General features: G+C 32.0%; 1 protein-coding gene and 1 long non-coding RNA gene across 19 annotated transcripts in view; one reads left to right on the top strand and one right to left on the bottom strand.

Moving 5' to 3' along the window:
• Dscam3 (Down syndrome cell adhesion molecule 3) overlaps positions 1-22593 on the top strand; it is a 172335-nt gene extending 149742 nt beyond the window's left edge. For 13 of the 18 annotated variants that reach the window (XM_089171605.1, XM_089171604.1, XM_089171606.1 and 10 more), the window contains 26 exons: positions 9243-9389; positions 9901-10041; positions 10289-10479; positions 10905-11145; positions 11285-11590; positions 11677-11946; positions 12053-12198; positions 12287-12722; positions 12788-13081; positions 13166-13399; positions 13469-13624; positions 13694-13764; positions 13837-14080; positions 14159-14305; positions 14381-14542; positions 14611-14827; positions 14893-15161; positions 15243-15431; positions 15514-15699; positions 15771-16218; positions 16284-16507; positions 16577-16745; positions 16891-17054; positions 17163-17265; positions 18199-18393; positions 18910-22593. In XM_089171605.1, coding sequence (XP_089027731.1) covers positions 9243-9389; positions 9901-10041; positions 10289-10479; positions 10905-11145; positions 11285-11590; positions 11677-11946; positions 12053-12198; positions 12287-12722; positions 12788-13081; positions 13166-13399; positions 13469-13624; positions 13694-13764; positions 13837-14080; positions 14159-14305; positions 14381-14542; positions 14611-14827; positions 14893-15161; positions 15243-15431; positions 15514-15699; positions 15771-16218; positions 16284-16507; positions 16577-16745; positions 16891-17054; positions 17163-17265; positions 18199-18393; positions 18910-18961 — 5402 coding nt within the window. In that variant the 3' untranslated portion in view covers positions 18962-22593. Of the gene's footprint in view, positions 1-9242; positions 9390-9900; positions 10042-10288; positions 10480-10904; positions 11146-11284; positions 11591-11676; positions 11947-12052; positions 12199-12286; positions 12723-12787; positions 13082-13165; positions 13400-13468; positions 13625-13693; positions 13765-13836; positions 14081-14158; positions 14306-14380; positions 14543-14610; positions 14828-14892; positions 15162-15242; positions 15432-15513; positions 15700-15770; positions 16219-16283; positions 16508-16576; positions 16746-16890; positions 17055-17162; positions 17275-18198; positions 18422-18909 lie in introns of those variants that run through there. The other 5 variants (XM_089171614.1, XM_089171615.1, XM_089171616.1 and 2 more) reach the window with 5 other exon arrangements.
• The window catches only part of LOC149032870 (uncharacterized), a 91332-nt gene that overhangs the window by 62581 nt on the left and 1361 nt on the right, over positions 1-27390 (bottom strand). Inside the window, exons 5-7 of the long non-coding RNA XR_016176297.1 lie at positions 22881-27313; positions 22717-22788; positions 3223-3329 (exon numbers count right to left, since the gene is read on the bottom strand). This is a non-coding gene — a long non-coding RNA (uncharacterized LOC149032870). The remainder of the gene's footprint in view (positions 1-3222; positions 3330-22716; positions 22789-22880; positions 27314-27390) is intronic.

The raw sequence follows: 27390 nt of genomic DNA, 5'->3' as shown, positions 1-27390 counted from the left end.
AATTCTTTTTTTTTTTTATATTTACAGTACACACATATACATATACATATATATATTTTGATTTATAAATTTATGGGAATTACACGAGAATATTTTTTTTTTCAATATACATTTATTTATTTATTCATCGGTAAATGATAAATCATTCACGTGACTTCATCATACAAACTCAGCCACCTTTCATCAAAATATATATATATATATATATATATATATATATATATATATAGTAGTGCAATATAATAATCGTAAACAAGTCACGAACATTCTCTAGAAACGTAATATTGATGATACCCATGCAACTACAACGAGACACGACATTCAGGTTGAATGCAAGCAAGTAGAAGTGAGATAGACAATTAGATTCCTTCATGTGACTTATCGAGATGCCACCCTCGAATATACACCCTTGTACAACAACCCTTATATTTATCGTTTTCTAAGAACAACCCCATTTAATATTGTCTTCAATAAAATCAACCAAAGTGTATGTAAAATTTGATTAAAAATCTTTCTTATATATTTTTACTTTTCTTTTTATTCACACTTAAAAATTAAATTATTACAAACAAAATAATATAATAATTAAACAATTTATTGAACAAAGTTAATCAAAAAAAAATAATAATAATATGAATATTTTTATTCAAACACTCAATGATTATTCAAACAATTCTCTAACTTTGTATATTTAACGATATAAAATATTAAATGATAAACCTAATTTGACGTTTTGTTAAACCACCCTTAAAAAGACAAGCAAAAACAGAAACTGTAAATAAAACATTTCAAAGTTCTGAGACATGAAGGAAGGATTTTTCTATTTGCTTTTTTTTTCTCAACCTGTTTGTTACAACTTCGATGATGTTCGATCTCGTTCATGGAAATACGAATGGAAAAACGGGGGTTGTGTTTTCATCGATGTCGAATACCGAAAAACAGATTGACACTGAAAGAAAAAAAAAAAGAAAAAAAGAATAAACCAACGTAGGAAAAAGAGACTGTGAGCGACGTGTACACCACAAATGTTACGTGTCGTACTTTTCTACTTTTGCTAGTGGAACGATAGAAATAAACAGAAAATGTGTGTAAAAACTCGCGGAAGAAATTTTCAAAGTGAATCGAATCGAAGAAAAGAAAAACGTCTTAAGGGAAAAACCACCGTGTTCTTATACGAACCAAAGTGGAAAACGTTATTGGAAATAGTGATGGTAATGGTAGTGGTGAGAATATAAAGGAGGGTGTAGAAAAAGGACAAAGTAAATTTCAACGACGATTCAAAATAAGACTTGAGACTTAATACGAACGATATTGACTGACTTTAAATTCTTATGTAAGTATTTTACACAATATCTTTTATATATAAAATAATATCAATGTGCATATATATGTATTAGTATTATAGGAAAAGTAAATACGAAGTATAATATATAAAATAAATAAGGGGTGCCCCGCCATGCGTTGCTGTGGCTCACAATCTCTTTGTTAATAAACAAATAATTTGATTATAAATTGAGATATAAACTATCCTATCTTTCAAATTGGATGAAACTACAAACAGTGTGCAAAATTTTATTAAAATCAGTTCAGTAATTTAGGAGTCCATTACAGACAATCAACGTGACACGTAATTTATATATTTATTAAGAAGATATATACTTATGAGATTTTTTACAAACATAATAACTCAATATATATATATACGTGGGATATTTAACGTAATACACGTTTGAAATTTGTTAGTAATCAAAAACTACATTACCGAATGTCTCGTATTGAAGAGAGTTCAACATGATGGAAAGATATTTTTAAACATTTTCCACGTAAAATAGGGGAAGTAAAAAAGAGAGAGAAAAAGGCTTGGGAATATCTTTGTATCGAAGCTACGTTGAGTTAGTTGTGTCGAGAGATGAAGAGAAAACGTGGCACGGTAAGTGGACAAAGATGGGGAAAAAATAATAGTAAAAAAAAAAAAAAAAAAAAAAAAAAAAACACAGAAAAGAAAAGAGTAGGTAGTTTTCACGTATGCGTACATATGTATATATATGTAATGTATATACCTGTAAAAAGAAAGAAAGGAAGAACAAGAAAAAAAAAAAAAAAGAAAAAAATAAAACGTAACACTTCGTATTTTCGCATTTGTTAGAAGACCGTGAAAGAGTTCGCAATGACGGCTGACGGTGAGTGCTTCGCTTGCTAAAAAAGCGGAAACGGGGTCGAGCACCTATTTCCGGGGGTGGTTATGATTAAAAGTATAAAGCCACTTCCGTGTCATGCAACATAGGTTGGTTGGTTGTATCAAGTCACTATTAGCAATGTTTATAGATATTGAAAGAATAAGAAAAAGAAAGTACGAAAAAGGGACACAAGGAAAACTTAAATAAAAAATAATTGTTGATTAAACATTACAATTAGAAAATTGTTTATAAACTTAGGTTATTGATTAGAGGTATTCGAATTTTTGTTTATTGTAATGTTGTTAAGTATGATATTACTTTTTTTTATTAATTTTAATTGGATTTTTATGTTGTTACAGTGTTAGATGATTATTGGAATTTGTGTATTATTTTTTTGTTTCTAAGGGAAAAATTAAAAATTTTTATTTAATGAATAATTAATTATACGACTTTGTTTGTTGTTTTTAAATAGTGAATTTTTATTTTTTAATAAAATTTATTTAAGTGTTTTATTTATATTTTATATATTACATTAAACGCGTATTATACTGTAAATATAGTATAATATACTATACGTTAAGTTGTTATTATTATTATTATTTTTAAAGAATCTCATAAATATATATGTAAATATTTTTTTAAATAAAATAAAATAAAAAATAGAAAAGTATGGGAAATTTGAAATCGAGGTGGAAAAACCTTATTCACATTGGAATACCTTACTACACGTACACACGTATATATTCGTCTATCCATCTGAGAGAAGGTTTTTTAATATTGAAAATTGCACGGACAAACACGAGGGAATATATACGAAATACAGATAAGTTTTGACGCTTTCGAATATTACGGTGATATCGCTTATGCACGCGTATGTCTCATAAAAAAAAAAAGACAAAAATAATATAATAAAATATGATACAACTGAGAAAAGAATTTTTACTTTATAAGACATATCGATGGTTATAGAAAAATATTAACTCGAATAAAATAAACAATGTTAAGAGATAAATACGAAAAATCAAATTCTACTTGTCGCAAATACCTCTTGGAAAAAAAGAATATTCTTTCTTCTTCAACACTGTCCTCAGGATTATCAAAACAAAATGAAAATGAAACGATGAAAACTTCCAATTTTCTCGTCTGCTTCGTCTGAAACAAAAAACAAAAAACATTTTAATTTAAAAAAAAATCATGAGATTAAAATATGAACAAATGAGATTAATGAGATTAATAAGATTAAATGAGATTTAAAAAACAAAGAAGTATTTTAATAAATAAATAATATTCTTGTTTTTTATATATAACCAAATTCGCCCTATATAACTTTCATCTCTTTATATAACAAATAAAAAAAAATAAAATAATTCGAAACTTTATACACGCATACATTTCAAAAAATATCAAAAGAAGAAGAAGAAGAAGTAATTGAAGAAATAAAAAATTGAAACTTTCAGAACAAACGTTTGAATCATAGGAAAAAAAAAAATAATAATCCAAAATTCGTATCTCACAAGTATCGATAAGTGAAACAACAACAACACCAACAACTTTCATGTAAAACACATATAATAGAAAACACATACGTATAAAATTGTCTCTCTCTCTCTCTCTCTCTCTCTCTCTCTCTCTCTCTCTCTCTCTCTCTCTCTGTACATGTGTATGTTGTACACGTATGTACGTATCTATGAACATTTTCAAAAACAAAGTGTTACACCACTTCAGAGTCTGGCTCGCCACAAATTATCCTACGTTTTGGTAGGGGAAGAAAAGGGGGATGCAGTAAACTCAATTTTGCTTTGTGAGAGAGTAACAGTTTAATGAGAAGGAAGATGGATGTGTTTTCCTGTCGAGAATTCTTTTTGCCAATGTATATATATGTATATACACACACACACACACTCTTTCTCTCTTTGTCATTCTCTTCACTATTTCTCTCTGTTTCTCTCAACGGAACATATTAACGTGTCAAGGATGAGATCATGATCGTAGAAAGATAACGCGGTAACTGCCAAGTAACTCCCATTTATCAATCCACGACGACCTCATGAAAGTTTCAATGGAATTTATCGAATACTCTTCTCTCTCTCTCTCTTTCATACTCTCACACACATTCTCTCATTCTCATCGTTTTTCATCTTCTTTTCTAATCTTTTCTATTCTTTTTCTTTTCCCCTACTTGAATAAATTTCTTTTCCTTATAATTGGATATATTATTTATTGTTTTATCTCTTCTTACGAAAAAAAAAAGAATATAATTAAACAATATTTTATAATAATAATAATAATAATAATAATATAGAAAATAATATTCAAAGGTATTACAGCAATTAATAATTAAGCTGCTGATTATATGCAATCATTAAAATAAATGATTAACTGTTTTATTCATATTTATACATTTTCTAGAGATAATATATTAACATACGTATAATATATGCTTACATAAGTACATATATACATACATATATATTATATATATACTTGCATAGCTAGGCTTGCAAATTCTACCAGCTAATTTCGACAATTAGTACGAAACCGAACAACCAATTACGAGATACCACTAAAAAACATATACTAATAAAGCTATATGCTTACCATGTATCATAACTACACAAATATACATAATAATAATTATAATATACATATTGTGAGAAATTCTTACACGTGAAAGAGAGAGAGAGAGGTAGGTTTAATTGTGTAACAGAGTCTGACTTAGAGCTAAATTACTCGTGCTTATTAAAGCATACTTTTAGTCGTCCGAGAAATGAATTCTACTTTGCTAAAACAGAATTTCCATCACCTTAACGTTGACACATGTGCGTTCCATGAACAAACAGATACACACAAAAATATACAAACACTCACCAAACGAAGGAATGAACGAACGAGAAACTGACATACTGCATACTGCATATATTCGTAATTCGAATGAAAGGCAAGAGAAAGCATAAAAGAGTGAAAGAGAGAAAGAGAGAAAGAGAGAGAGAGAGAGAGAATGAAGAACTCTTTACTCTGGAACGATGTAGCATCCGGTTCACAATGAGATGTCAACATTGTCCGGTACCTTTTCAAATAAGAAAGAGAAAGAAACACATAGAAAGAAAGTAACTGAGTGTTATCTTATAAAACGAGAGAAAAAGAGAGAGAGAGAGAGAAAGAAAGACAAGTGTAACTATAAGAGGATAAATCTAGTGCATTTGCTAATGCATGAGAAACACTCACTTTTCTGCATTCTCTTGTTTCCCTATTCGAAATTTCACCTTTTCTATCATCTACTCTTTGAAGTACCATCGAAGTGAACTTATGCGTCTTTTAAAAAAGAAACTAAACACACTTTTACAAAGTATATATACATTTATAAATACTATTTATATATCATCCTGTACACACACAAACACACACACACACATATATACATAAATATCAGCTTACTAATGCAAAATAACAAAGAAGAAGATACACACAAAGGTTGTTTATAAAAATACCTATTTACTAACGTATGTGTAAATACGAAAAGAATAAAGCAATGGAGAAAAGATGTGAGTGACTTTGCTAGAAACGAGAATGAGGTAAAGTGGTGCTTTACAAGAGGATACCTTGAATCTAACGCAAGCCTACATACACGCATACACGCACACGTGGAATACGCAAGCAAGCAAGCAAGCAGGCAAGCACGTATGCATGCACGCACACGTGACGCCATCCGATTTGGATCGTCCTGTACGCGTTCAGCCATTCATGTCCCATACATATTTATACCGCTTGGTTGCACGTAACAGGTATATATACAGTTATACATATGTATATATATATATTATACCTATATATATATATATATATGGTAGAAGGGCTATCGTAGAGAGAATCACCTCGTATGTCGGGGCGTGATACGTTTGTTTCCTAACTAGGTGCTGCATACAGAGAGAGAAAGAGAAGGAGAGAATGAGAAGGATAGAGAGAGAGAGAGAGAGAGAGAGAGAGAGAGAATACACACGCATGTAGAATGCAAGACAGCTGCTTACCCTACCTATGAGCAAGCTCATAGGACGACGGATGCTTGCTGTTATCATCCAGCATTCTCTCTTGGTCCAGAGAGATTCCAACGAGAATATGATAGAAAGAAAGAGAGATAGAGATAAAGAGAGAAAGAGAAAGAGAGAGAGAGAGGGAACATATAGTCTTTCATCAAAGCTTAAGTTTTGTTGAGTCCTTATCAAGCATCTCATTAGAATCCTTTTGACTCCTGTCTAAGACAATGTTATGGGGGTTTGCATAAAATACACGATATTTTATAAGATTTCTTATTCTTCTTCTTCTTCTTTGTTGCTGTTTTTATTATTATTATTATTTATGTTCTTTACTTAGTAGTTTGTTATTTTTTAAATGTAATCTTTAAAATGCAATAAAATTTACATTCGATAAATGTGTGTGTATATTACACGATTATTAAATAAAAATCTTATTAAATATAAATGATTTTGTAAATAAATATTCTGGAAAATATCAAGAAAGTTATGTGGAACGAAAAACATACACACAAACAAACAAACAAACAAATACAAACAAAAGTAGAAGTTTTCTAGTTCAATGAAAGAAACAAGAAATGTGATCGTCCTGGGTCGTCGTGGGTGGTGGGTTGATGGGTGGTGGTCGTCGTAAGATAGAAACAGGGATGGGGAAAAGGGTGTGTAGGGAGGAAAGGAAGGATGAGGAAATGAAAAGGAAAAAGTTCGGAAGGGAAGTAGTCGATAAAGTGTAGATTCTCGAACATTTTCAAATACCAACATGTACCCTACGTACATACAATACATACATACATACATACATACATAAGTACATATGTAAGTGTATTTGGAAAAGGGAAAAAGGGTATATAAAAAAAGATAAGAGAAGGATAAAAAAAAGAAAGAGATCGAAAAATTCACGTAGTTATGTGTCTTTCTCTCTCTCTCCTCACATTTCACCACCACCAACCCTAATACTCGAGTCCAAGTTATTCTGAAGCCCTTTTCCTTTCCCTACACACTCACCACTCAACTTATACCGCAAAAAGACGGACCAAGTTACTAGAATACGGGCTATTTATCTCCGTATTTTTATTCCGTTCGCGAAGGCGATATCAAATTGCTTCTTCTTCTTTTCTACTACCACTACTACTACTACTACTACTACTATTATAACAAGCTTGTATTGAATTCGTTTACAGGGGTGAATCGAAATAGAAGGGGTAGTTTCTGTTCTATCTAATCTTTCTGTGTTTCTTTTTTTATTTCTTCAACAACATTGTGCGTCCTCTCTCTCTCTCTCTCTCTCTCTCTCTCTCTCTCTCGATTTCTATTTCTTCTTCTTCGAAATTCTTTTTCCTATTTTCTTTTTTTACAGAAGACATTCCTGTACTTTCATATAACACGAGGAAAAACCTCTCCTCCTCCTCCTCCTCCTCCCCCCGTTGTACTACACGTGCGGGGAAACCGATGTCGTTGACATTTTACGAATTCCAAGAGAATCCTGTAAGATCCTTGTAGATAGAAGTCCGTAAATACTGAAACGTGTATGTATGTATGTGTATATATCTCTCTCTCTCTCTCTTTCTCTCTTTTCTTCGAGAGATAAACGTTTTTTAAAGATATTTTCTCGAAGTATGATATACGATATAGATATAAATAAATAAAAAACAAAAACCTTGTATAAAAATAAAAATCATCTCTAAGGTAATATTATTAAATATGATCGAAATGTCGTGGTTTAAAAAAAGAAATGTTTCAAAATAAAAAAAAATAAAATAAAAGAGATATTAGGTCGTTCCAAAAGTTTTTTCTTTTTTTTTTTTTTTTTAAGTTTTACGGGCACAATATTTTCATAGGTTGAATTATTTAAAGTATGGAAAAATGTACAATATAAAATAGAATCGATATTATTTAGTAAAATAGCGTAAAATATAAACAAAAAATTTATGTAATATTATAAAATATTAAAAAATGTTATAAAATATTGTTTCATTTATCACCAAAAAAAAAAAAAAACAGGAAGACATTTTTGGAACGACCTAATATTATTTTCTCTAATCGATTATCCAAGTTTGTCTTAATCAATTCAAAATGATATAATAAAATAAAAAAAAAAAATAAAAAAAAGATATTCATCTTTAGAAAAATATTATTATACAAAGTCGAGAAATAATATTCTTTCCTTCACCTCATCCTTTTCTTCCCATCATCTTCCGTATCAATTCAGGACGATGATCCTTCATCGGATTAGAATTGCCACTAGGAAAGGACCAAGAGGTATACCTGGTGCTAGGTTCTACCACGATGGACGATGTTTGCGAACAATTTGAAAGGACGACGACAAACGTTTGCTGGTTAGAGTCCTGAACGTGCTAGAACCTAGGAAACCTCTTTTTAGAAAATTCCCCCGACGTATATTCCCTTCATCTGTGTTTGTGAATCAGAAAGAGTGAGAGAAAGAGAGAGAGAAAAAAAGATAGAGGAAAGGGGGGACCTTCGTCGACCTTCACTTCATATGGTTGTTGCGTGATGAGAAAAAATTTCCTCGAGGTCATTCCTCTGACTGGTCAGAAACGACCAAAAGAGAAAAAGAGAAAGAGAAAGAGAGAGAAGGTTTGGTGAATTGAGCATCCAACTACTCTACCCCCTTCCCAGGGTTTACTGCTGCTGCCCGATGGCTGAGCTAAATTGAAAATTTCACGCCTGACGGTACACGTTCGAGCCGTGATTTGACGGGATTTCATCGACAGATGCCCGGACAATTTTGCATAACCTTTTAGATCCTTGATAACGCCAAGGGTAAACGAAATATATTCTCACCTATATAGACTTTTCCTCCTACCCCTAGCCCTAGCCCAGAAGAGGAAAAAAAAACTATTATTAATTTCTTATTATATTCGTTAAGTGACTTTGACGATAATTAAAAAATGTGTGTGTTCCAAATTTTGCATTGAATAATAATAATAATAATTTTTATCAATGATTTCAATGATATCTTTTAAGTTTAATGATAAATTTGTTCGTTTGATATTAAATTATTTGTACGATGTTTCAGGTGGAAGATTCGTGGTAACGTCGCAAGGTGATCTACACATAAGGGCAGTCAGACCTGAGGACGGTAGAGTCACTTACTCCTGTCTGACCCTTCACGCTTTGACCGGTGAACGAAGAAGAAGCGAATCTGCCACTTTGACGGTCATCGGTTCGTATCTCTCGGCATGAAGCTAATTTACTTTCATTTATGGCTACGTCGACTCGTTAAAATCGTTCACCAACCGTACATAAGTAGATACTAAAAAAAATATATAAAAAAAAAAAGAGAGAGAGACATGCAACGGATTCCCATACATTTCTATATACACGTATATTAATATATAATACTATATACTATATGAATATACATATGTATATATATATCACGATACATGTCGCGAGATACTTTAAAATTTAATTCCTAACTTTGTTTTTGCTTTGCTTTACCTGAATTCTCATTAACGCGTGTTTCTCGTTTTTTTCTTCTAATTTATTTTTCTTCTTTTTTTTTTTTTCTTTTCGTTCCGTTCATTCGTAAAAGAGAGTTGAAAAAGATAAGCGTTGCTTTTAATTACATCGAAGATCCGATTACTTCTACTTTAAAGTGTACTTTTTTCTTTTCTTTTCTTTTTCCCTTTTGCTATTTTTTCTTAATTAATAACGACACGATATCTTTTCAGAGCCCACAGGATCCATGCCACCGAGGTTAATGCAAAGATCGCAAATTGCAATCTCCGCGGAGAGCGGATCGGACGTGCATCTAACCTGTTCTGCCCAGGGAAGCCCACCACCCCAATTTACCTGGTATCGCGACGTTAACGGTTGGTTGTTTCATTACAAAATTATTTATCGAATTAATATTATATTAAGTTAATTAATACATTGTCCTATATCCTCTAAGCTTCTCGTTAATTTCAATCAACATTATAATCTATGATATTTCAATATAAAAATATTAAGAAATTAATAGAAAAATCAATGAGATGATAAAAATAGGGAATTTTCGTCAATTCATTGATTCAATTCAAATTGTTTTACATAGCAAAATTATTATTATTATTATTGCAGGACAACCTATACCAGTGGAATCGTTCAATAGGATTCAACTTTGGGGTGATTTGATGCAAATTCGTCGCGTGGACGCACAGGATGCCGGAAGATACATTTGCCGAGCGAATAACCAACTAGGCGAACAACGAGCGGAAACGCATTTGTCGGTCACGTCCAAGTTGAATGCTAGGATTCAGCCTCGTCTTCAGGTAAATTTCATTTTTATCTGAGCATTAATTTAACTATCTTTACAAAAGTAATCATAAAAAATTGTCAAATAGATTTTTCCTCTGTTCAACATTTACTCAATACGATTTTATGACGTTGATTAAATTCAAAAAAGAAAACGAACACGTAAGATCAATTTTCTCCCCTTCTTTTCCTAGTTTTCTCAACGAGCTACCCCTATAGATAATCATCGAGCAAATGAAATCCCTGAACTTTCTCACACTCCTTTTCTCCCCAGTTCAAACGTGAGAAGCATCGCGAAAACGTTTTACCATAAAGCATACAGTTAACTCGCGTTAATTCCAACAAGTACAAGTTGAACTTTAAAAGAAGAACAAAAAATTAAATCGTTTCCGTTCTATCACATTCCTCCTCGTATCGTATCGTCTCGTGTCGTCTATTGCAGGTCGTCAATTCCGGTGAAACTGCGACGATGAACTGCACGGTCGAGGGTTATCCGGTTGAGAGCGTTGAGTGGCTGCACGATGGTGTACTGGTATTGACCGGGCAGGACACGAGAATCAGATTGTTGGCTCCCATGGTGCTCGTGATAGGATCCGTTGGCCGTAGAGATAAAGGGATGTATCAATGTTTGGTGAGGAGCGACAAGGAAAACGCTCAGGCAACCGCAGAATTGAAACTGGGAGGTATGTTGTTATGTGTATACGTATGTACATCTCTGTGTTTGTGTGTATGTACGATCATCGGAACAAACTGACCGAATTTTACGTCTCAATAACAACAAAAAGAAAACCATAATCTACGAAGATATTTTCATTTTTATAGATACGCTTCCAGAATTACAATACACTTTCATCGAGCAAGCACTAAGACCAGGACCACCTGTGTCTTTACGATGTTCAGCAACCGGTTCACCACCACCGTCCTTTACGTGGTTACTCGATGGTGAACCATTAAGCGAAATTGCAGCTGGTCATAGATATGCTATAGGCCAATATGTCGATCAATCTGGAGACGTTATTAGTCATCTAAACATATCGTCCACTGGAACGGAAGACGGTGGACTTTACGCTTGCGTAGCTTCCAACACATTGGCAAAAGTGAAACACGAGGCTAGACTGAATATTTATGGTAAACTAAACTAACCGTTCTCTTGATCGTATCAAAAATAAAAATGACACGGTTATTGAACGATCGTATGAACTTGCTAAATTTAGGACCACCCTATATCCGATCGATCGGACCTGTACGTGCTATTGCTGGTTTTGACACAACTATAACTTGTCCCTATTCTGGATATCCAATCACGACGGTCGAATGGTCACGTGGAAATGTTGAACTGCCATTAGACATAAGACATCGCGTAGACAGTAGTGGTCATTTAACTATAGTTAACGTTGATCCACCCGATGCTGGAATTTATATATGTAAAGTACGAGCTAGATCAGGAGAAACTGCCAGTAGAGAGATTCGACTGACTGTCAGCAGTAAGTATTAAAAACGAATTGAAACAACATTTCTAATAAAGAATAAATTATTTCTAAAATAAGTCAATTTAAAATGAGAAATTTGATAGAGTTATATTATTCCTAGGTCCACCGGTTATGAGTCCTTTCAATTTTCCTCCGAATTTACAAGAAGGTAGTCGAGCTCAAGTAACGTGTACCGTCATATCCGGTGATCTTCCTATTTACTTTTCTTGGTTAAAAGATGGTGAACCTTTACCTTCATCTCTTCGAGTAATTAAATATTCTACATTCTATAAAATCTTATTATTCTTAAACGAAATGATTTGAAAAATAAACAAAACGTTTCCTATTCGTTCAGATCGAAGAGAGAGGTGCCGAATTCTTTAGTCTATTAGTCTTCAAAGAACTTTCGTCTCGCCATAGTGGCAAGTATACTTGCGTAGCAACAAACAGCGCAGACAAAGCTAATCACACAGCGGAATTATTAGTCAAAGTTCCACCACAGTGGATCTTCGAACCACAGGATGTAGCAACTCTTCTTGGCAACCAGTTGAACGTTCATTGCGAGGCCAAGGGTTTCCCACCACCTCGCATCACATGGCTTCGCGCCAGAGGCAGAACTTCCAACGATTATCAACCCCTAGTTGATGGTCTCAATGGCAGGCTAACAATATTATCTAATGGTTCTTTATGGACAGCGTCTGCGGGACCAGAAAACGAGGGTCACTATCTTTGTCGTGCTAACAACGATATTGGATCCGGATTAAGCAAAGTGATTTATGTGTCTGTACACGGTGAGTTAATATTTACTAATAAAAAAAAAAAAAGAAAAAATATTTCTCATTAAAAATGTTCACAGAACCGGCAAGATTCGAATTTCAAAGTAAAAACGTGACAATTCGTCGTGGTGAATCGGTTACATTAGACTGCACGGTAATAGGTGACAATCCTATAGAAGTTCAATGGATGCATAATAGCGATAGATTGGATACGAATAGTCACAGGCTTAGTATCAGTCAAATTAAAACTGATAATGGTTTGAAATCTCAACTTTCTATTGGTAGTAGCGATAGACAAGACTCTGGTGTTTATAGATGTACTGCTAGCAATGCGTATGGTAGAAGCGAACATCTTATTTATCTAGCTGTACAAGGTAATATTTGTTCTTTAAATAAATAAATGTATTATTTTTCTAGTAAAAGAACAAAATGTAAATGTATTTATATCTATCGAACAGAAAGACCCGATCCTCCTGCATCACTTGAAGTTATAGAAATAGGATCAAGATCAATACGATTGTTATGGAAAAAAGCTTTCGATGGAAATAATCCTATAAGAAATTACGTCATTCAATATAGATCTCTTAGTCATGGTATTAACGATGATTGGAGTCCTGCTAAAACTCACAACGTTACACACTCGCCAGGAAATCCTAACGTTGCTAGCAATGCAATACATCCAACACAAAATGGTATCTGTTGATCTATTTAAATATAATCATCTTTATTATAACATTTCTTCTATCTTTCTCGTTTGATAGGATTGTCACCTTTTGAAACAACAAGCGACGATCAAGAGGTAGCATTGGTCGGTGGCCTTCATCCAGCCGTCACTTATACTTTTCGTGTATTCGCAATAAATTCTATCGATGCTAGTGCTCCTACTGAACCTGTGGTAGCTAAGACTCAAGAGGAAGGTATGGAAAATAAGATACAAATAATTACAATTAATTCCCTATAATTATAATTATTAATTTTTGTAATAGCACCAACTGAATCTCCACAAAACATCAAAGTACAATCGGCAGGACCTGGAGAACTTGCAGTTAGCTGGCAAGTAAGTATTCAATCTTATATAAATCTTGACTTAAACAAAAAAACGTATTCTAATCTTGGGATATATTTCTAGCCACCTCCTAAGGAATCATGTAACGGAGACCTTTTGGGCTACATAGTAACTTGGTCGGAACATTCATCCTCGACATCGGGTGTAAATCAAAGCAAAAGCCTTACGGTGAATGGGTGGGCAACCACGAAAGTACAGCTCACTGGTCTGAGAAAATTTACCAAGTATGACGTATCTATCAGGGCTTTCAATAGCATAGCAAGTGGCCCGAGTAGCGCGCCTATAGTTGGAACCACTCAGGAAGGAGGTAAAGTATTCAAATTAAAATGTTTATAAAAATAGAAATCAAACAAATCGAAATATCTAACAAAACTATTTATTATAGTACCAGAAACACCTCCTACACAAGTAACATGTGTTGCATTGTCTTCACAATCCGTTAAAGTATCTTGGAATGCACCACCACCTCATCAACATGGTGGAATTATTCAAGGATACAAAGTTTATTACAGACCAGTGCCTACTGACAACAGTGAGTGATTGCGATTTTGAAATATAAACCTTCGAGAAACTAATCGTAAATTATTGAATTATATTATTTCTTCAGTGGATATCTCAACGGTGGGTGAAGTAAAACGAACATCAAGCGTGGAAACATATCTACACACTTTGTATAAATATACAAACTATTCTATTAGAGTACTTGCATATACGGGAGCTGGTGATGGTGTATTAAGTCAACCAATTTATTGCATGACAGAAGAAGATGGTAAACAAAATATATTAATTATAAAAATATTGTACGCGCGTGAAATTGACATATTTTTCTATCAACAGTCCCTGGACCACCAGCAGGCATCAAAGCTTTAGCACTAACTGCAGAAAGTATTCTGGTATCATGGTTACCACCTTTACAACCTAACGGAAATGTTTCCAAATACACTGTCTACAGCAGAGAAGCTGGTTCCAGTAATCACAATACTCATACTATGCATGAACCTCCATCATCACCAACGGATACTCTGACCATGGAATTACGTGGCCTAGCCGAAAGGTGCAAATCATTAAACTTGAACAATCAAATAAATCATTTTTTATATAACCTTTGATACATTTTAGGCAGCTATACGAATTTTGGGTATCGGCAACGACTGGCCTTGGAGAAGGAGAAGCAACAACTATAGTAACGCAAACTACGAATACCAGAGCACCTGCAAGAGTAGCTTCATTCTCGCAACTATTAAGAAGAGCTGTTAAATCATCGATCACTTTATCCTGTTTGATAGTTGGCAATCCTACACCACGTCCAATTTGGACTTATAGAAATGGTCAAGTATCAACTGGTAGACACTACGAATTTACACCGGATGGTCATCTCCATATATGTGGTTTGTTATTAGAATATTAATTTATAAACTCAGTATCAATAAATTGTAAAAAATCGACAAGTTAATCATTTGGAATTTTAGCACTAGAACAATCCGTGGCTGGAAATTATACTTGCTCTGCTAAGAATCAATTTGGTGAAGATTCTGTAACTTACACATTGGTAGTGGTCATGCCACCGAGATCACCGACTTTGGAACTTCAGTATACAACAACAAATAGCATAAGACTTCGATGGACTCATCCTGATAATGGTGGTGCTACTATTCAAGGTATCATTTAAAAAAGAAACACCTAAACTACCAAAAAATCAAATAAACTAAATCAAATTAAACGTATATTCATCATTCATAGGATACGTGTTGAGTTATAAAAGAGATCAAGGTGGTTGGGAAGAAATCGCATTGTCTCCTGAACAAACCGAATTCATACTAACCGGCTTAAAGTGTGGATCATCGTATTTGGCTCATTTAACTGCACATAATCGTGTTGGAACTGGAGATCCGAGTTCATTGATAAGTGCAACAACTAAAGGAACTGGTACGAAAAAATATCTCATGAAAAATACAACAAATCTGACAAAGTTTTCTACACTAAATTTCTCATTTTAGCTCCTTTACTACCAAAAGAACGAGACATCATATCAGCAAATGGTACTTCTGTAAGACTGAACTTATTATCTTGGCCAAACGGAGGATGTCCTATTCAATATTACACCGTTGAATATCGTAAACGAATTAACTCAGAACCATGGATCCTAGTAGCTAGTAAAGCTACAGAAAATCTTGTAATAAGAGATTTAAAAACTGCTTCTTGGTATTGTTTACGTTTAACTGCACATAACGATGCCGGATCAACGCAAACTCAAATGGAATTTGCTACAACTACGTTAAGTGGAGTCAGTATTGGACCACCGAACGATTTGATCATGGAAGATGATGTGAAGAAGAGTATACCGAATCACAAAGTACTATACGTCGTTGTACCTTTAGTTTGTGCAATCATCCTCATCATATCAGCTATCATTCTAGGATATGTCATGCTCAAACGTAACGGAAGGTAAATGCCAATGAATCTATCTCAATAAGAAAAACAATTGCATAATAAATACTATGATATTGTAGGACTAATTATTTGGGGGAGATTCTACCTGGTCAACAACAACAACAACAAACTGGACTTGGTTTAGTGCAACAACAACAACATCAACAACATCATCATCTATCGAGTTGCATGTCTACGGTTCAACTAAAATCTACAGCAGAACGAGACAACAGACGTAATCATCAAGTATACACGAGTTCTCCGGTGAAACAAGAAAATCATAAATCAAATGATCATGGATCAGGTAAACAATTTCGTTGATCGAATAATATACCAAACTAAATGACAATTCAATAATATCTTATTCCCATAGAAATGTATGAAATCAGCCCGTATGCAACGTTCAGTGTCCCAGGAAGAGAAAATCGTTCGGTTACAACAGCAACGTTAGATTACACCATGCAATTTAAAACGTTTGGTCATCTTGAGAACGAGGACATTAATAGGATCGATTATGAAAGATCTAGCGTAGATTTCGAAAGGTAATCAAACCCATACCTTCTCCACCTCCTACTCCTGTATTTCTTATTATTTTTCTTTTTATTTCTATTTTATTTTTTTATCTTTTTTCTGGCCCCTTTTTTTTCTCTCTTTGGTTCCTCCTTCTGGTATTGCTTTCACGTACAGGTCCAAAACTCCTAGGTGGCACAAACAACGATACTTCCCGAGCATCGCCGAAGCAGAGAGCAAACTACGTTCGAGTCGACAAGGTTCCGGCAGTGATACTTCCGGTAGCCCTTGCGGCGAATGCGCCGGACCTAGTTATAGAGTACCGGTCAAACCTTGTAGAGGTAATTTTTAACAATAGAATGTTTTTCTTTTTTTTTTTCTTTTGAATAAACCATGACAAATCTAAAGGAAATATAATGACGACAAATTATCGAATAATATGTATACAGATGTATTTTCACGAGGGGTGGAATCTAGCACGGAATCTAACAACGAAGGTTCACCATCGCTAGCGAGACGACGAAGCCGACAACCGAGCCGGTCCACTCGCAGGTAGCCAAGGTTTGTTTGTTTCCACTAGCACTCACTCCTGACTCTACGCGATCCTAAATATCTCACGGTCTCATAAGTTTCATGTCGATGCGAAGGAGATGTGGAAAAATTTCATTCGTTATTTTCTTTTATTTTTTGTTTAATCATCAACCTATTCAATTTAACCTCCAATGAAACAAGAAAAAGTCAATGAAACTCAATCATTTTTCCATGTCTTCCTTATCAAAACGAAACACGGTCCCATCGGCCTTAACCCTCGACTCAACCTGCACGTTATTAATCATTTTATCATTTTAATCGTGAGACAATTTGAAAAAAAAAGAATTAGAACAAAGTGAACAGTAATATGATTTGAAGATTTTCAAAAACGTGCAGGCAGTCTCGAGGATAAAGAAAAATCGTCATTCACGCATACGCATTTTCATTCATCATTTCATTACTAAACACGCGCTAATGTGAAAGTAGATTAAAAAAAAAAAAAAAAAACAAGACAAAAATTCCAAAATCTACAAAACAAAGAAAATAAAACAAAGTTAATAAGAATAAAAAAATACAACAAAAAAATAGCACAAATAAATTAGATATTCATGTCGTTGCACCCCGCCTTGGAGTTTTATTTCTCGTACATGCATACAGTTGCAGATTTTTGGTCATTCATCAATCAAAAATTCTCTCTCTCTCAAAAAAAAAAAAAAAAAAAATAACTAAATAAAAAATAAAAAAATGCAACAACAAAAAGAAAATAGTAAAGAACAACACCACCGACTACCAATTATGTTTCTCTCTCTCTCTCTTTCTCTTTCTCTCTTTGCTTACAAAAAAAAGGATTATAATTTAAAAATTCTTTTTTTTTTTTTGGACAAATTCATTACGAGTTATCAGAACTTTCTCCACAATTTTTTCCCCCCTTTTTTTCTGATCTGTTATGCGTAGTTCGGTGGAGGACATGACGCTGTTGCCGCCAAGCGGGTTCAGCGACAGCCGTGAATTGAGCGACGTGGAGTGCGATCGTGACCGTGATCGTGATCATGAGCGTGACCGTGATTGGCAGGGCCTGTCCGTCGGGGCCCGCCATGGCGGCAGCTTGGGTAGACTCCCAATTGAAGCCGTCGAAACTATGCTCGCTAGGTATCGACACGAACCTCCGTAGACCGTAGTAAGCTGGACACGATGTCAATTCTTTCTCTTTCTTTCTTTCTTTCTTTTTCTATCTCTCTCTAATATTCAAATTCACATGAAGTATTTGTCAATTGCGTCGCCGCGTTGTTTTAAAAAAAAAAACAACAACAACAAAAACATGAACAGTTTCCCCTCCTACGATATCGGTGATTCTCCTTCTTCTTTCTGTTTCTCTTTCTTATAAAAAATTATAAACAATTATCAAGGGTGCAAAAAAAAACACTATTTGAAAGAGATCCAATTAATGTTTCATTTGTTTAAATCCAATTTACATATATATTGCAATAAATCCTTATTCTGAATCCTTTCAAACAAAAACAACAAACCCCTATGATACACGTGGCTAATTGTGCACGCAATATTATTTTTTTATTTGCGTTAATAAAAATGAATTTATACGAATGGGAAAAGATTTAAGATTATCTTTTTAAAAAAAGATTTTCTCTTTTTATTTTTACAATACAGGTACCAACAAAGAAAGGAACAAGAGAGACAGGAGTTCACCATACACGTATGATCCAGATTCGTAGACTCGACTAAGAATCTTCTTCTTCGTGGGACGATGTGAATAATAATAATTACAAAATAATCATCGTATAAAAACTTCCATCACATTCTTTAGGGGAAAAAAAAATACGTAAGAAAAAGAAAAAAGAAAAAAAGAAAAAAGGAAAAAAAAATTACAAAAGAAAAAAATATAAAATAATTCTTCGGCCCGGGTATCAAATTCGATTAACCCAATCCCCTCGGGATTATAATAATAGTAAAATAATATAGTAGAATAATTTTTTTTTTTTTTTCAATGTAAATGGTGTTGTATGGGAACGATACTTTTTAATTAATCGTTCGCACGATTCAATTTAAAAGAATGAAAGAAAGAAAAAGAGAGTATGACGACGTATGCGGATTCAAGTATAAAAAAAATATTTGCAAACGTGAGAACGAAAAAGAGATTAAAAAATAAAAAAATAATGAAATGATAGAGAAGGGTAAAAAGAAAAAAAAAACAAAGATGATTTTTGTATGATTACTGCCATCACGTTAATACAATTTTTTTAAAAATCTAATATTAAATAATGCACACAACTTTACGTAAAATTCTATTCGTGATGCGTAAAGAAATAAAAAAAAAATATATATATATATATACGTAAAGAAAAAAGCAATGCGATTTGGAAAGTATCAAGGTTACTTCGAAAACGAATAGACTGTTTTTTCATTTGCAATTTACATTTGCTACTGACTATTTAAAACAATACAAAAAAAAATGAAAAAAATATATATACATGTACACAATTATTTAAAATAATAATTATTATCTTATTATACTTTATCGAGATAAATTTTAAATTTATCGAATTTATTCGTACGAGAATTCTTCCAAATACGCGTAAAAATGTATGAATGAGTTTGTATGAATGAATTGATGATATATTTATCATCCACGTGACGATGATCGATCGATCGAATGTGTCGTATCGATGTTAAAATATGGCAAGGAAGCCATCCCTTTATTGTACAATTATAAATTATGCAATTACAATAATAATAATAATAATAATAATGATATTATATAATAATAATATTAATATACTATATTAATAATAATAATATATCGATATATTCGTATATCTAAAAAATTCTGTATAGTTTAATCGCGTATGTTCGTTTAATTGCTACGTAATGAAAAAAAAAAACTGTAAAAGAAATACGATTGTTAATAACAATAATACACGTGGTCAAAACACGAGAGGTAAAACTAACTCGATAACGTCGAAAGAAATAATGATGATGATGATGATGATGATAATGATAATGATAATAATATAATTATCGAGTTAAGATAAATACGAAATGAAGTGTAAATATAATTAAATAATTAATTAATTAATTAATTAAATAAGTAAAATCTTCGAACGTGATGAATGTGTATATGTAAAGAGAGAGAGAGAGAGAAAGAAAGATAGAAAAAAAAAGAAGATGCACTTGTGAATTTCTCTTATCGCGACTAAATATTTAAACTATTTGAATTTTCATTTTTTTTTTCTTTTAAAGATACACTCTTCGCGACGAACGAATTTAATTGAAAAAAAAACATATGTTACAATACTAATATACCGACAAAGTAAAATACGTACGAATAATATGCATAGAGGTCCGTTTAATTTCTAATCTAACTTTCTTGCAAAAAAAAAAAATAAAAAGGAAATTAAAAACGAAAGAATAAAACGAAAAGAACAAACGAATAAATGAACAAACGAAAAGGTCACGACGACACCATGTCAAAGGTATACAAAGTAAATAATAGTACAGGTATCTATGTATGTATTTATGTACATACAAACCAAACGAATAGAATTCTACACGAGTATTACGGTGAACTGCCAAAACGTGTATTAAAAAGAGAAGAGAAGAAAAAGTATTGAAAAAAAAAAAGAGAAAGCAACCCAAAAAAAAAAACAAAGACTAAACGATGATAAAACGAATCCATGTGAAAGTTAATCGAAAGCATAAAAATACCATGAAATTTGTTTTGTTTTTTTTCTTCTAGCTATCTTAACGTGAAAAAAAAAATAACTTCGAATGCAATTGCACAAATATTATGGCCAATTATTAATACATATTTAATATATACACATACACGAACACACATATAAATATATTCGGTCCTTCGGTTGTTTATAATCGGTCCGACATAGGAAGACTGAGGCGAACTAATTACGCTTATTAGTTCATTTTTGCCAAGGGATCCTTAATTTGCTCGAATTAGGGCAATTATGCAATTTCATACATTTCAATTGAGGCATGCTCTGTATTAACAACACATTTATATTTCTTACGATAGAAAGATTAAAATAACAACACGAAATAAACAAACAGAATGACAACAAATGAAGAAAGAGATTAAGAGAGAGAGAGAGAGAGAGAGAGAGAGAGAGAGAGAGACAAAAGACTCGCGAAAACACGTATATACAAACTGCCAAGAAAAAAAAAGAATAAATAAATAAATAAAAAATCAATCGACATACAGGGTTAACGATAATTATCGAAAAATGATACAACATCCTCGTTAATGTCGATACCATACTAATTTTACGTTTTAATATACATATTGCATATGAATGCAGATAAAATTATAGTTCCTTCGGTTTTTTCTAAACACTTTTATCGTAAACATCTAATAAATAAATGTATGTTAAACTATGTCCAACTATTATTATTTTATTTTAATCTTTTGTATTTTTTTTTACTATTTTTTTAACTATTTTTTTTATATTTTTTTTTTTTAAGAAAACAAGTCTGACAACGTGTGTTCTCGATAATATACTATTACTTGGAAATAATTTTATCGACCAATTTACAAATATAGTATATATATATAACCATTCAATGTATCGGAAAAAAAATATCATCGACGTATATTTTAAAAGAATTTTTTTTTTCTTTTTAAATATCGATTATTTTTAAACGTAAACTCTCATATCGTAGAGTGTTACAGAGTATGCCTCTTACGTGTTTTAAAAAAAACGCCATGTATGATAAAAATAGAAATTAAGAAAACATCGATTAAAATAATAAAAAATAATAATAACAATAATAATAATAATGTTATTAATAATATTAATTATAATAATAATAATAATAATAAACAACGTAAATTTAAGTTTTATCGCGAGGGGAACGGCGAGAAGAACCACAGACATCTCCTGCAGATGGTGCTCAATTATAATAAATGATTAATTAATAAGATAATGTAAACGAAGTAACGTGATTATTTTCTAGCAAAGTAATTTGTAGATACGATTCTATTATATATATTATATATATATATATATCGACGATTTCGATTTCGTACGAATCAACCTTCGAACATTTTTATTTATCTTGTACGATATACGTAGCAATGTAATCCTTCTTCTTCATCTTGTTTTTCCTATCTTGTGTACTATTATATTTTTTATTTCTATAAAACGAAACTGTAAACTTTACAATTAAATAAATCCTATGGGTACATCATACCTGTATGCGTATTACGATCGCGTCTAACGTGAAAATAATACACAAAAAAAGAAAAACCAAAAAAAAAACAACAAAAAGATCTGTGACATAGCGTAGCTATGACGGACGAATAAACTAGTTATACACGAATTATTGTTTGAATATTCTACTTCTTTGTTTTTTACTTTCTTAAAAACCCTCTGGATCTTATTATATTATGTATAAATAGAAACGGTTTAGATTATTGTAAAAAAAATATGATTCGAATTGTACCTCAAGTGTTCTGTTCCAACTTTCTTTCGATGGTGAGGATGATCGGAAGGAACAAAACTTTCTTCTAACCATCTTAAAAAAAAAAAAAAATCAAGGTAAGTTAAAACAATAAATATCGAATGATGTTGTAATTACGCATAATCAAAATAATCTTAATTACTAACCTGAAAACCATTTGATGATAGTACACACTTCAGGTGATGACGGTAAAATACTATCAAAAAATACTAGAATTTTAAATGAACGTATTAAATTTTAAGTGAAAAAATAAGTGTGTGCCTTCAGAAATGCCATTATACATATATTAAGAAATAAAACAATTTCAGGAATTCAAATAGAAAAAAGATGTCAAGGGTTTGTTGTTAAATCCAACGATGATCACCTGAAACAAAAAGAAAACTGTATTAATTATAGAATCAAGTGAGATACAATAGCCTGACATATGAATCGTCCAATTCGTAGATGCACTTTTAAAATTGAATTCTCTATTTATTGCTATCAAATCTCTATTTAAAGTTGCAATAAAATTGAATTAAAAAGGCTTGATTTTAAATTTACAAAAAATAAAAAAATAAAAAAGTAAAAGTACAAAAATATTAAGTTATTAGAGAAAATAATATCTATTAATTATTATAACTAATACTTTTAAACTGCATTATATAGAAAAGAAAAAAATTACACAAAAGTGAAAAATCTTAAAGAAAAAAAAAGAGAGATTACTTTAATATTCAAAAGACGATAATGAGATTTCAAAATGTAATAAAAATGGAATTTAAATATTTTGACTCGAACTAACTAAACACATATGCATCTTTTTGACGATATAGACACGCATCTGGTGTCCCAAGGAGATGGAATGGTCCATCATCTCCAATTACAACTAGAAATTAATGACGAGCAAAAAAGTAAAACAATAAAATATAAAATATGACTAAAGAGCCATTCTCTAAAGGTTCGAACTTGCTGTTGAACCTTTGAAAATAACTCAATAGCCTGTAGTTGCCCTCTTGAGCCACAATTAAGTGGGGGCCTCTTCGGCATTAAGCCTCTTCTTTCTTCATTCCATGAAAACTGCATTTGGACATTTCCTACGTGCGAGCAAGATAAGATCGTTCATACTACTTTTGCAAATAAACTTTTATTTTGTTATAATTCTAATTCTCAATTATATTAAAAAATTAATTTACATTTCGCGTTCACTTTTCTAGCTCGTGGACCATCAATAAACTTGGAGTTCATTGACCATACACGAGAACATTTAATCGAATGTCCAAGCAGATAATAATTTCCCTCGATGACCTAATAACACTTCGCACTTTTAACATCGAGTAATAAGATCGAATTGAAATAGAAAATGCAATAAATGTAATGCATTATCTTGCAATACTTTGTTATATTTAATTATATCAAATAATTATAGCTGTAAGACGAAATCGCGATAGTGCGTAGTGCTAATCCTGAAATACTTAAAACTAAGTATCAAATGCATCAAAGAATTTGCGAATTAGATTCGACTCTATCTCGTTCGAGATAGAATCGAAGTAGAAATGAATCTTTCAAATGGTTGCAAATACCTTTGAATCATGATACATAATAAAGATCACAGAATAGTTACAAAATAAATTAACAAATCAAACATAATATAGAATGAGATGATAAAAATTTGTAACAATTCTGTATAAACCAGGAGGCGGAATTTCCACTCCGGAGTGGAAGCAAGAAGTCTAATACCTTTCCTGGATCCTACCTACTTAAAATTAAAGTTTTCACATTCATTCAAAGAAGTATGCTACCTGCCTGCCTATTACCCATATTTTTACCCATTTTAAGAAAAACCATACATACCCACCCACTCACTCCACGGTTCTCACACATACCACCAGGGTGCAAAAGCCTACACTAGAGAGCATGCCCCGGGGCACCTCCGACACCCTAGTTCAACCACGTTTTCTAAACTTATATGCTAATGGGTATACGTACGTATTTTGCTGTAATCGACTGCCAAGGCTAATGATTATTGCATAAAAAACTAAAGCAAAAATACAAGTATACACTAGTATATATGTATGCATACTAGTAATATACAAGTATATCAAAGTTTCCACAAATAAATGCAGTAACTCTACTATGCAAACGAGATTATCAAACAAATTAGAAATATTTAATATAAATATAAGAATACACAAAAACGTGATATGAGGAAGTAGTGCTTTGAGTATTTAATAATGTATTAAATGAATAAAAAATATCACGAAACGATGTACAATACACACTACCTAATACGCACACACAGGTGTAAAGTACATCGTGCAATCACTAGCACAATAACAGCCGCCAATAGGGGAAAAAACTAAAACTAAACCCACGCTAACTGTTTCTCACCCATACGTGTAACACCTGGGCACACGCATAGATGAGAACGCAGAAAGTATGGGGGGGAGAAACGGGAGATTAGTATATTAGAAGCTGAAAATCCTGATCTAAAAAATATGATTAAGACATAAACACATAAATACATTTGTATAAAAATTCATCTAAGCGACTAAGGACTCTACAAGTCATTTGGTGAATAATGACTTAAACAAGCGAATGAAAAAAAAAAGTTACCCCATATGAAACAATTATAGCTTCGAGGTAAAGGTTGTATTAAAAGACTCTACAATAATGATGGATATTTTTTGCAAACCTCGGACGACTCCTTTCATTAAGTTGGCTGTTCTAATGAAAGAACTGGGCTTTGAGCCACCACTTAACTGCCAAAGTCTATCCGTCGCGAATAAGTTTGTCTTCTTGCTCATTTATTTAAAATATCAAAGTATTGATATATCAAAATTAATTTCGATTAGATAAACTATGTACGAAGCAATGCATGTAAGACATTTATTACATGCTTTTATAAACGTAATAAAAAAGAGAGTGCATTTATAAATTGCATTATGAATTAAATGAATTTAACCGATGAGACAAGAAAACCTATCCTGAACTAATAATAAAACATACAATAAAACATATAATAAAATATACAATTTTCATGAGTAACTCCTAAAAAGGAATTACTCATGTGCTCGTCAATAATTTATTTAAATAATTACAACCAGTAACTCGTGCCGATTTGGACCTTTCATCCTCGGCATGATTGAGCACTGGAGGGACTTTAAATAAAAACTCATGGTTTAAGAAGTTCTGCGATGGCTCCAAAACACTCCTACTTCGCAGCAAATATTGTAGTCTGACCATGGAAGACGATACTCGATTTGCCATTGAAGAAGATCCATCGAAGATCCATCGAAGATCCATCGAAGAATTCATCCAACATCTTTGAAAGGAAGAGAATCCATGGTTATATCTGTAAAATAAAATAAAACAATACGATAAGTTATCTAGAATATTATCCAAAATCATATAAAATAAAATCGAATAAAATGTAAATAAAAGTGAATACTTACAATGCATTCCTATGGGACGAAGCTCAATGGCATCATGGTAATGCACACCTCGCGTGAATCTAATAACGCGGTATGAACGAAAATAAGAAACTATAGATGAGTTTCTTATCGCGAAACCGATATTTTATTATACGACGAACAACACTGACTCTAATTCGCGTTTGATTTTAACTTATTACTCGCCCGATCACTGATTCTAAACTGCACTAATTCAAAGACTGCATTGCACGCAGTTTGATAATACCACCATAAACACTGCACATATTGCTTCGCGCACTATTGCAATCTGAAACTGAAATAAAAAACAATACTATTAATATCATTACTATTACAGAAAATCATTAAAATTTTTGAGGAATTATTTAATACAAAAATATACTCACTTTAAATCTTTATTGATGAATGCACAATGGGTCTCCTATCCTTAGGATAATGATGACAATGCACAAATAATGACTATAAAACATATATAATAATAAATGCAATTAATTCAATTAACACTAGATTTATGGACCGAGCAAATGTGATTCATTTCAAACTTTTTTGTTACATATATATAAAATAGAAATATTTCAATTAATTGTAATTTAATAAAATTTAAATTTAATTACTTTTAAAATAGAATATTTTTTAAAAATATATATTAATTTTTAATGCTGTAATGAAATATGCATAAATATTAATTCCTCTCCTCTACCAACTTTTTCATTTAAACAATGTTTGTAAATTTTAAAAAAATAATGAACAAAACAATAGTAAACAAATCTAGTGTTAAACGAATTTCTAAATGAATTTAATTAATAAAATGTGAATACCATTCCAACGATGATCTGAAACACAAATAAAAACAAGATTATATAAATCTTTGTTATATAAAAATAACTATAATTATGGAAAAAATGTTTAATATAAAAATTGACTTACGTTTTTTCTTCATTGATGAATGCACGATGGGTCTCCTACCCTTAGGATGACGATGAGCACAAGTTTAAACTGAATAAAAGAAACTTGCGAGTTTCTTAACCGAGCAAACGAAACTTTAATATGCGACGATCAACACTGAATCTACTTGTCGACTTTTTTATATTTTATTTTAACACGATGCAACACACGAGAACCTCATTGCTTACGCGCTCGATTGCAATGATTTTCTGAAACAGAAAAAGAAAAAGAACAATTAAGATCATTGTTGTAATAAAAATCAATTGAAATTATCATAGAAATGTTT

This window comes from Polistes dominula, unplaced genomic scaffold, assembly GCF_049000335.1.
Source record: "Polistes dominula isolate Pdom_NZ unplaced genomic scaffold, Pdom_raw_medaka contig_26, whole genome shotgun sequence".
Taxonomy (NCBI): Eukaryota; Metazoa; Arthropoda; class Insecta; order Hymenoptera; family Vespidae; genus Polistes; species Polistes dominula.
Note: the sequence above shows the minus strand (reverse complement) of the source record. Positions and strands in the feature narration are given on the sequence as shown.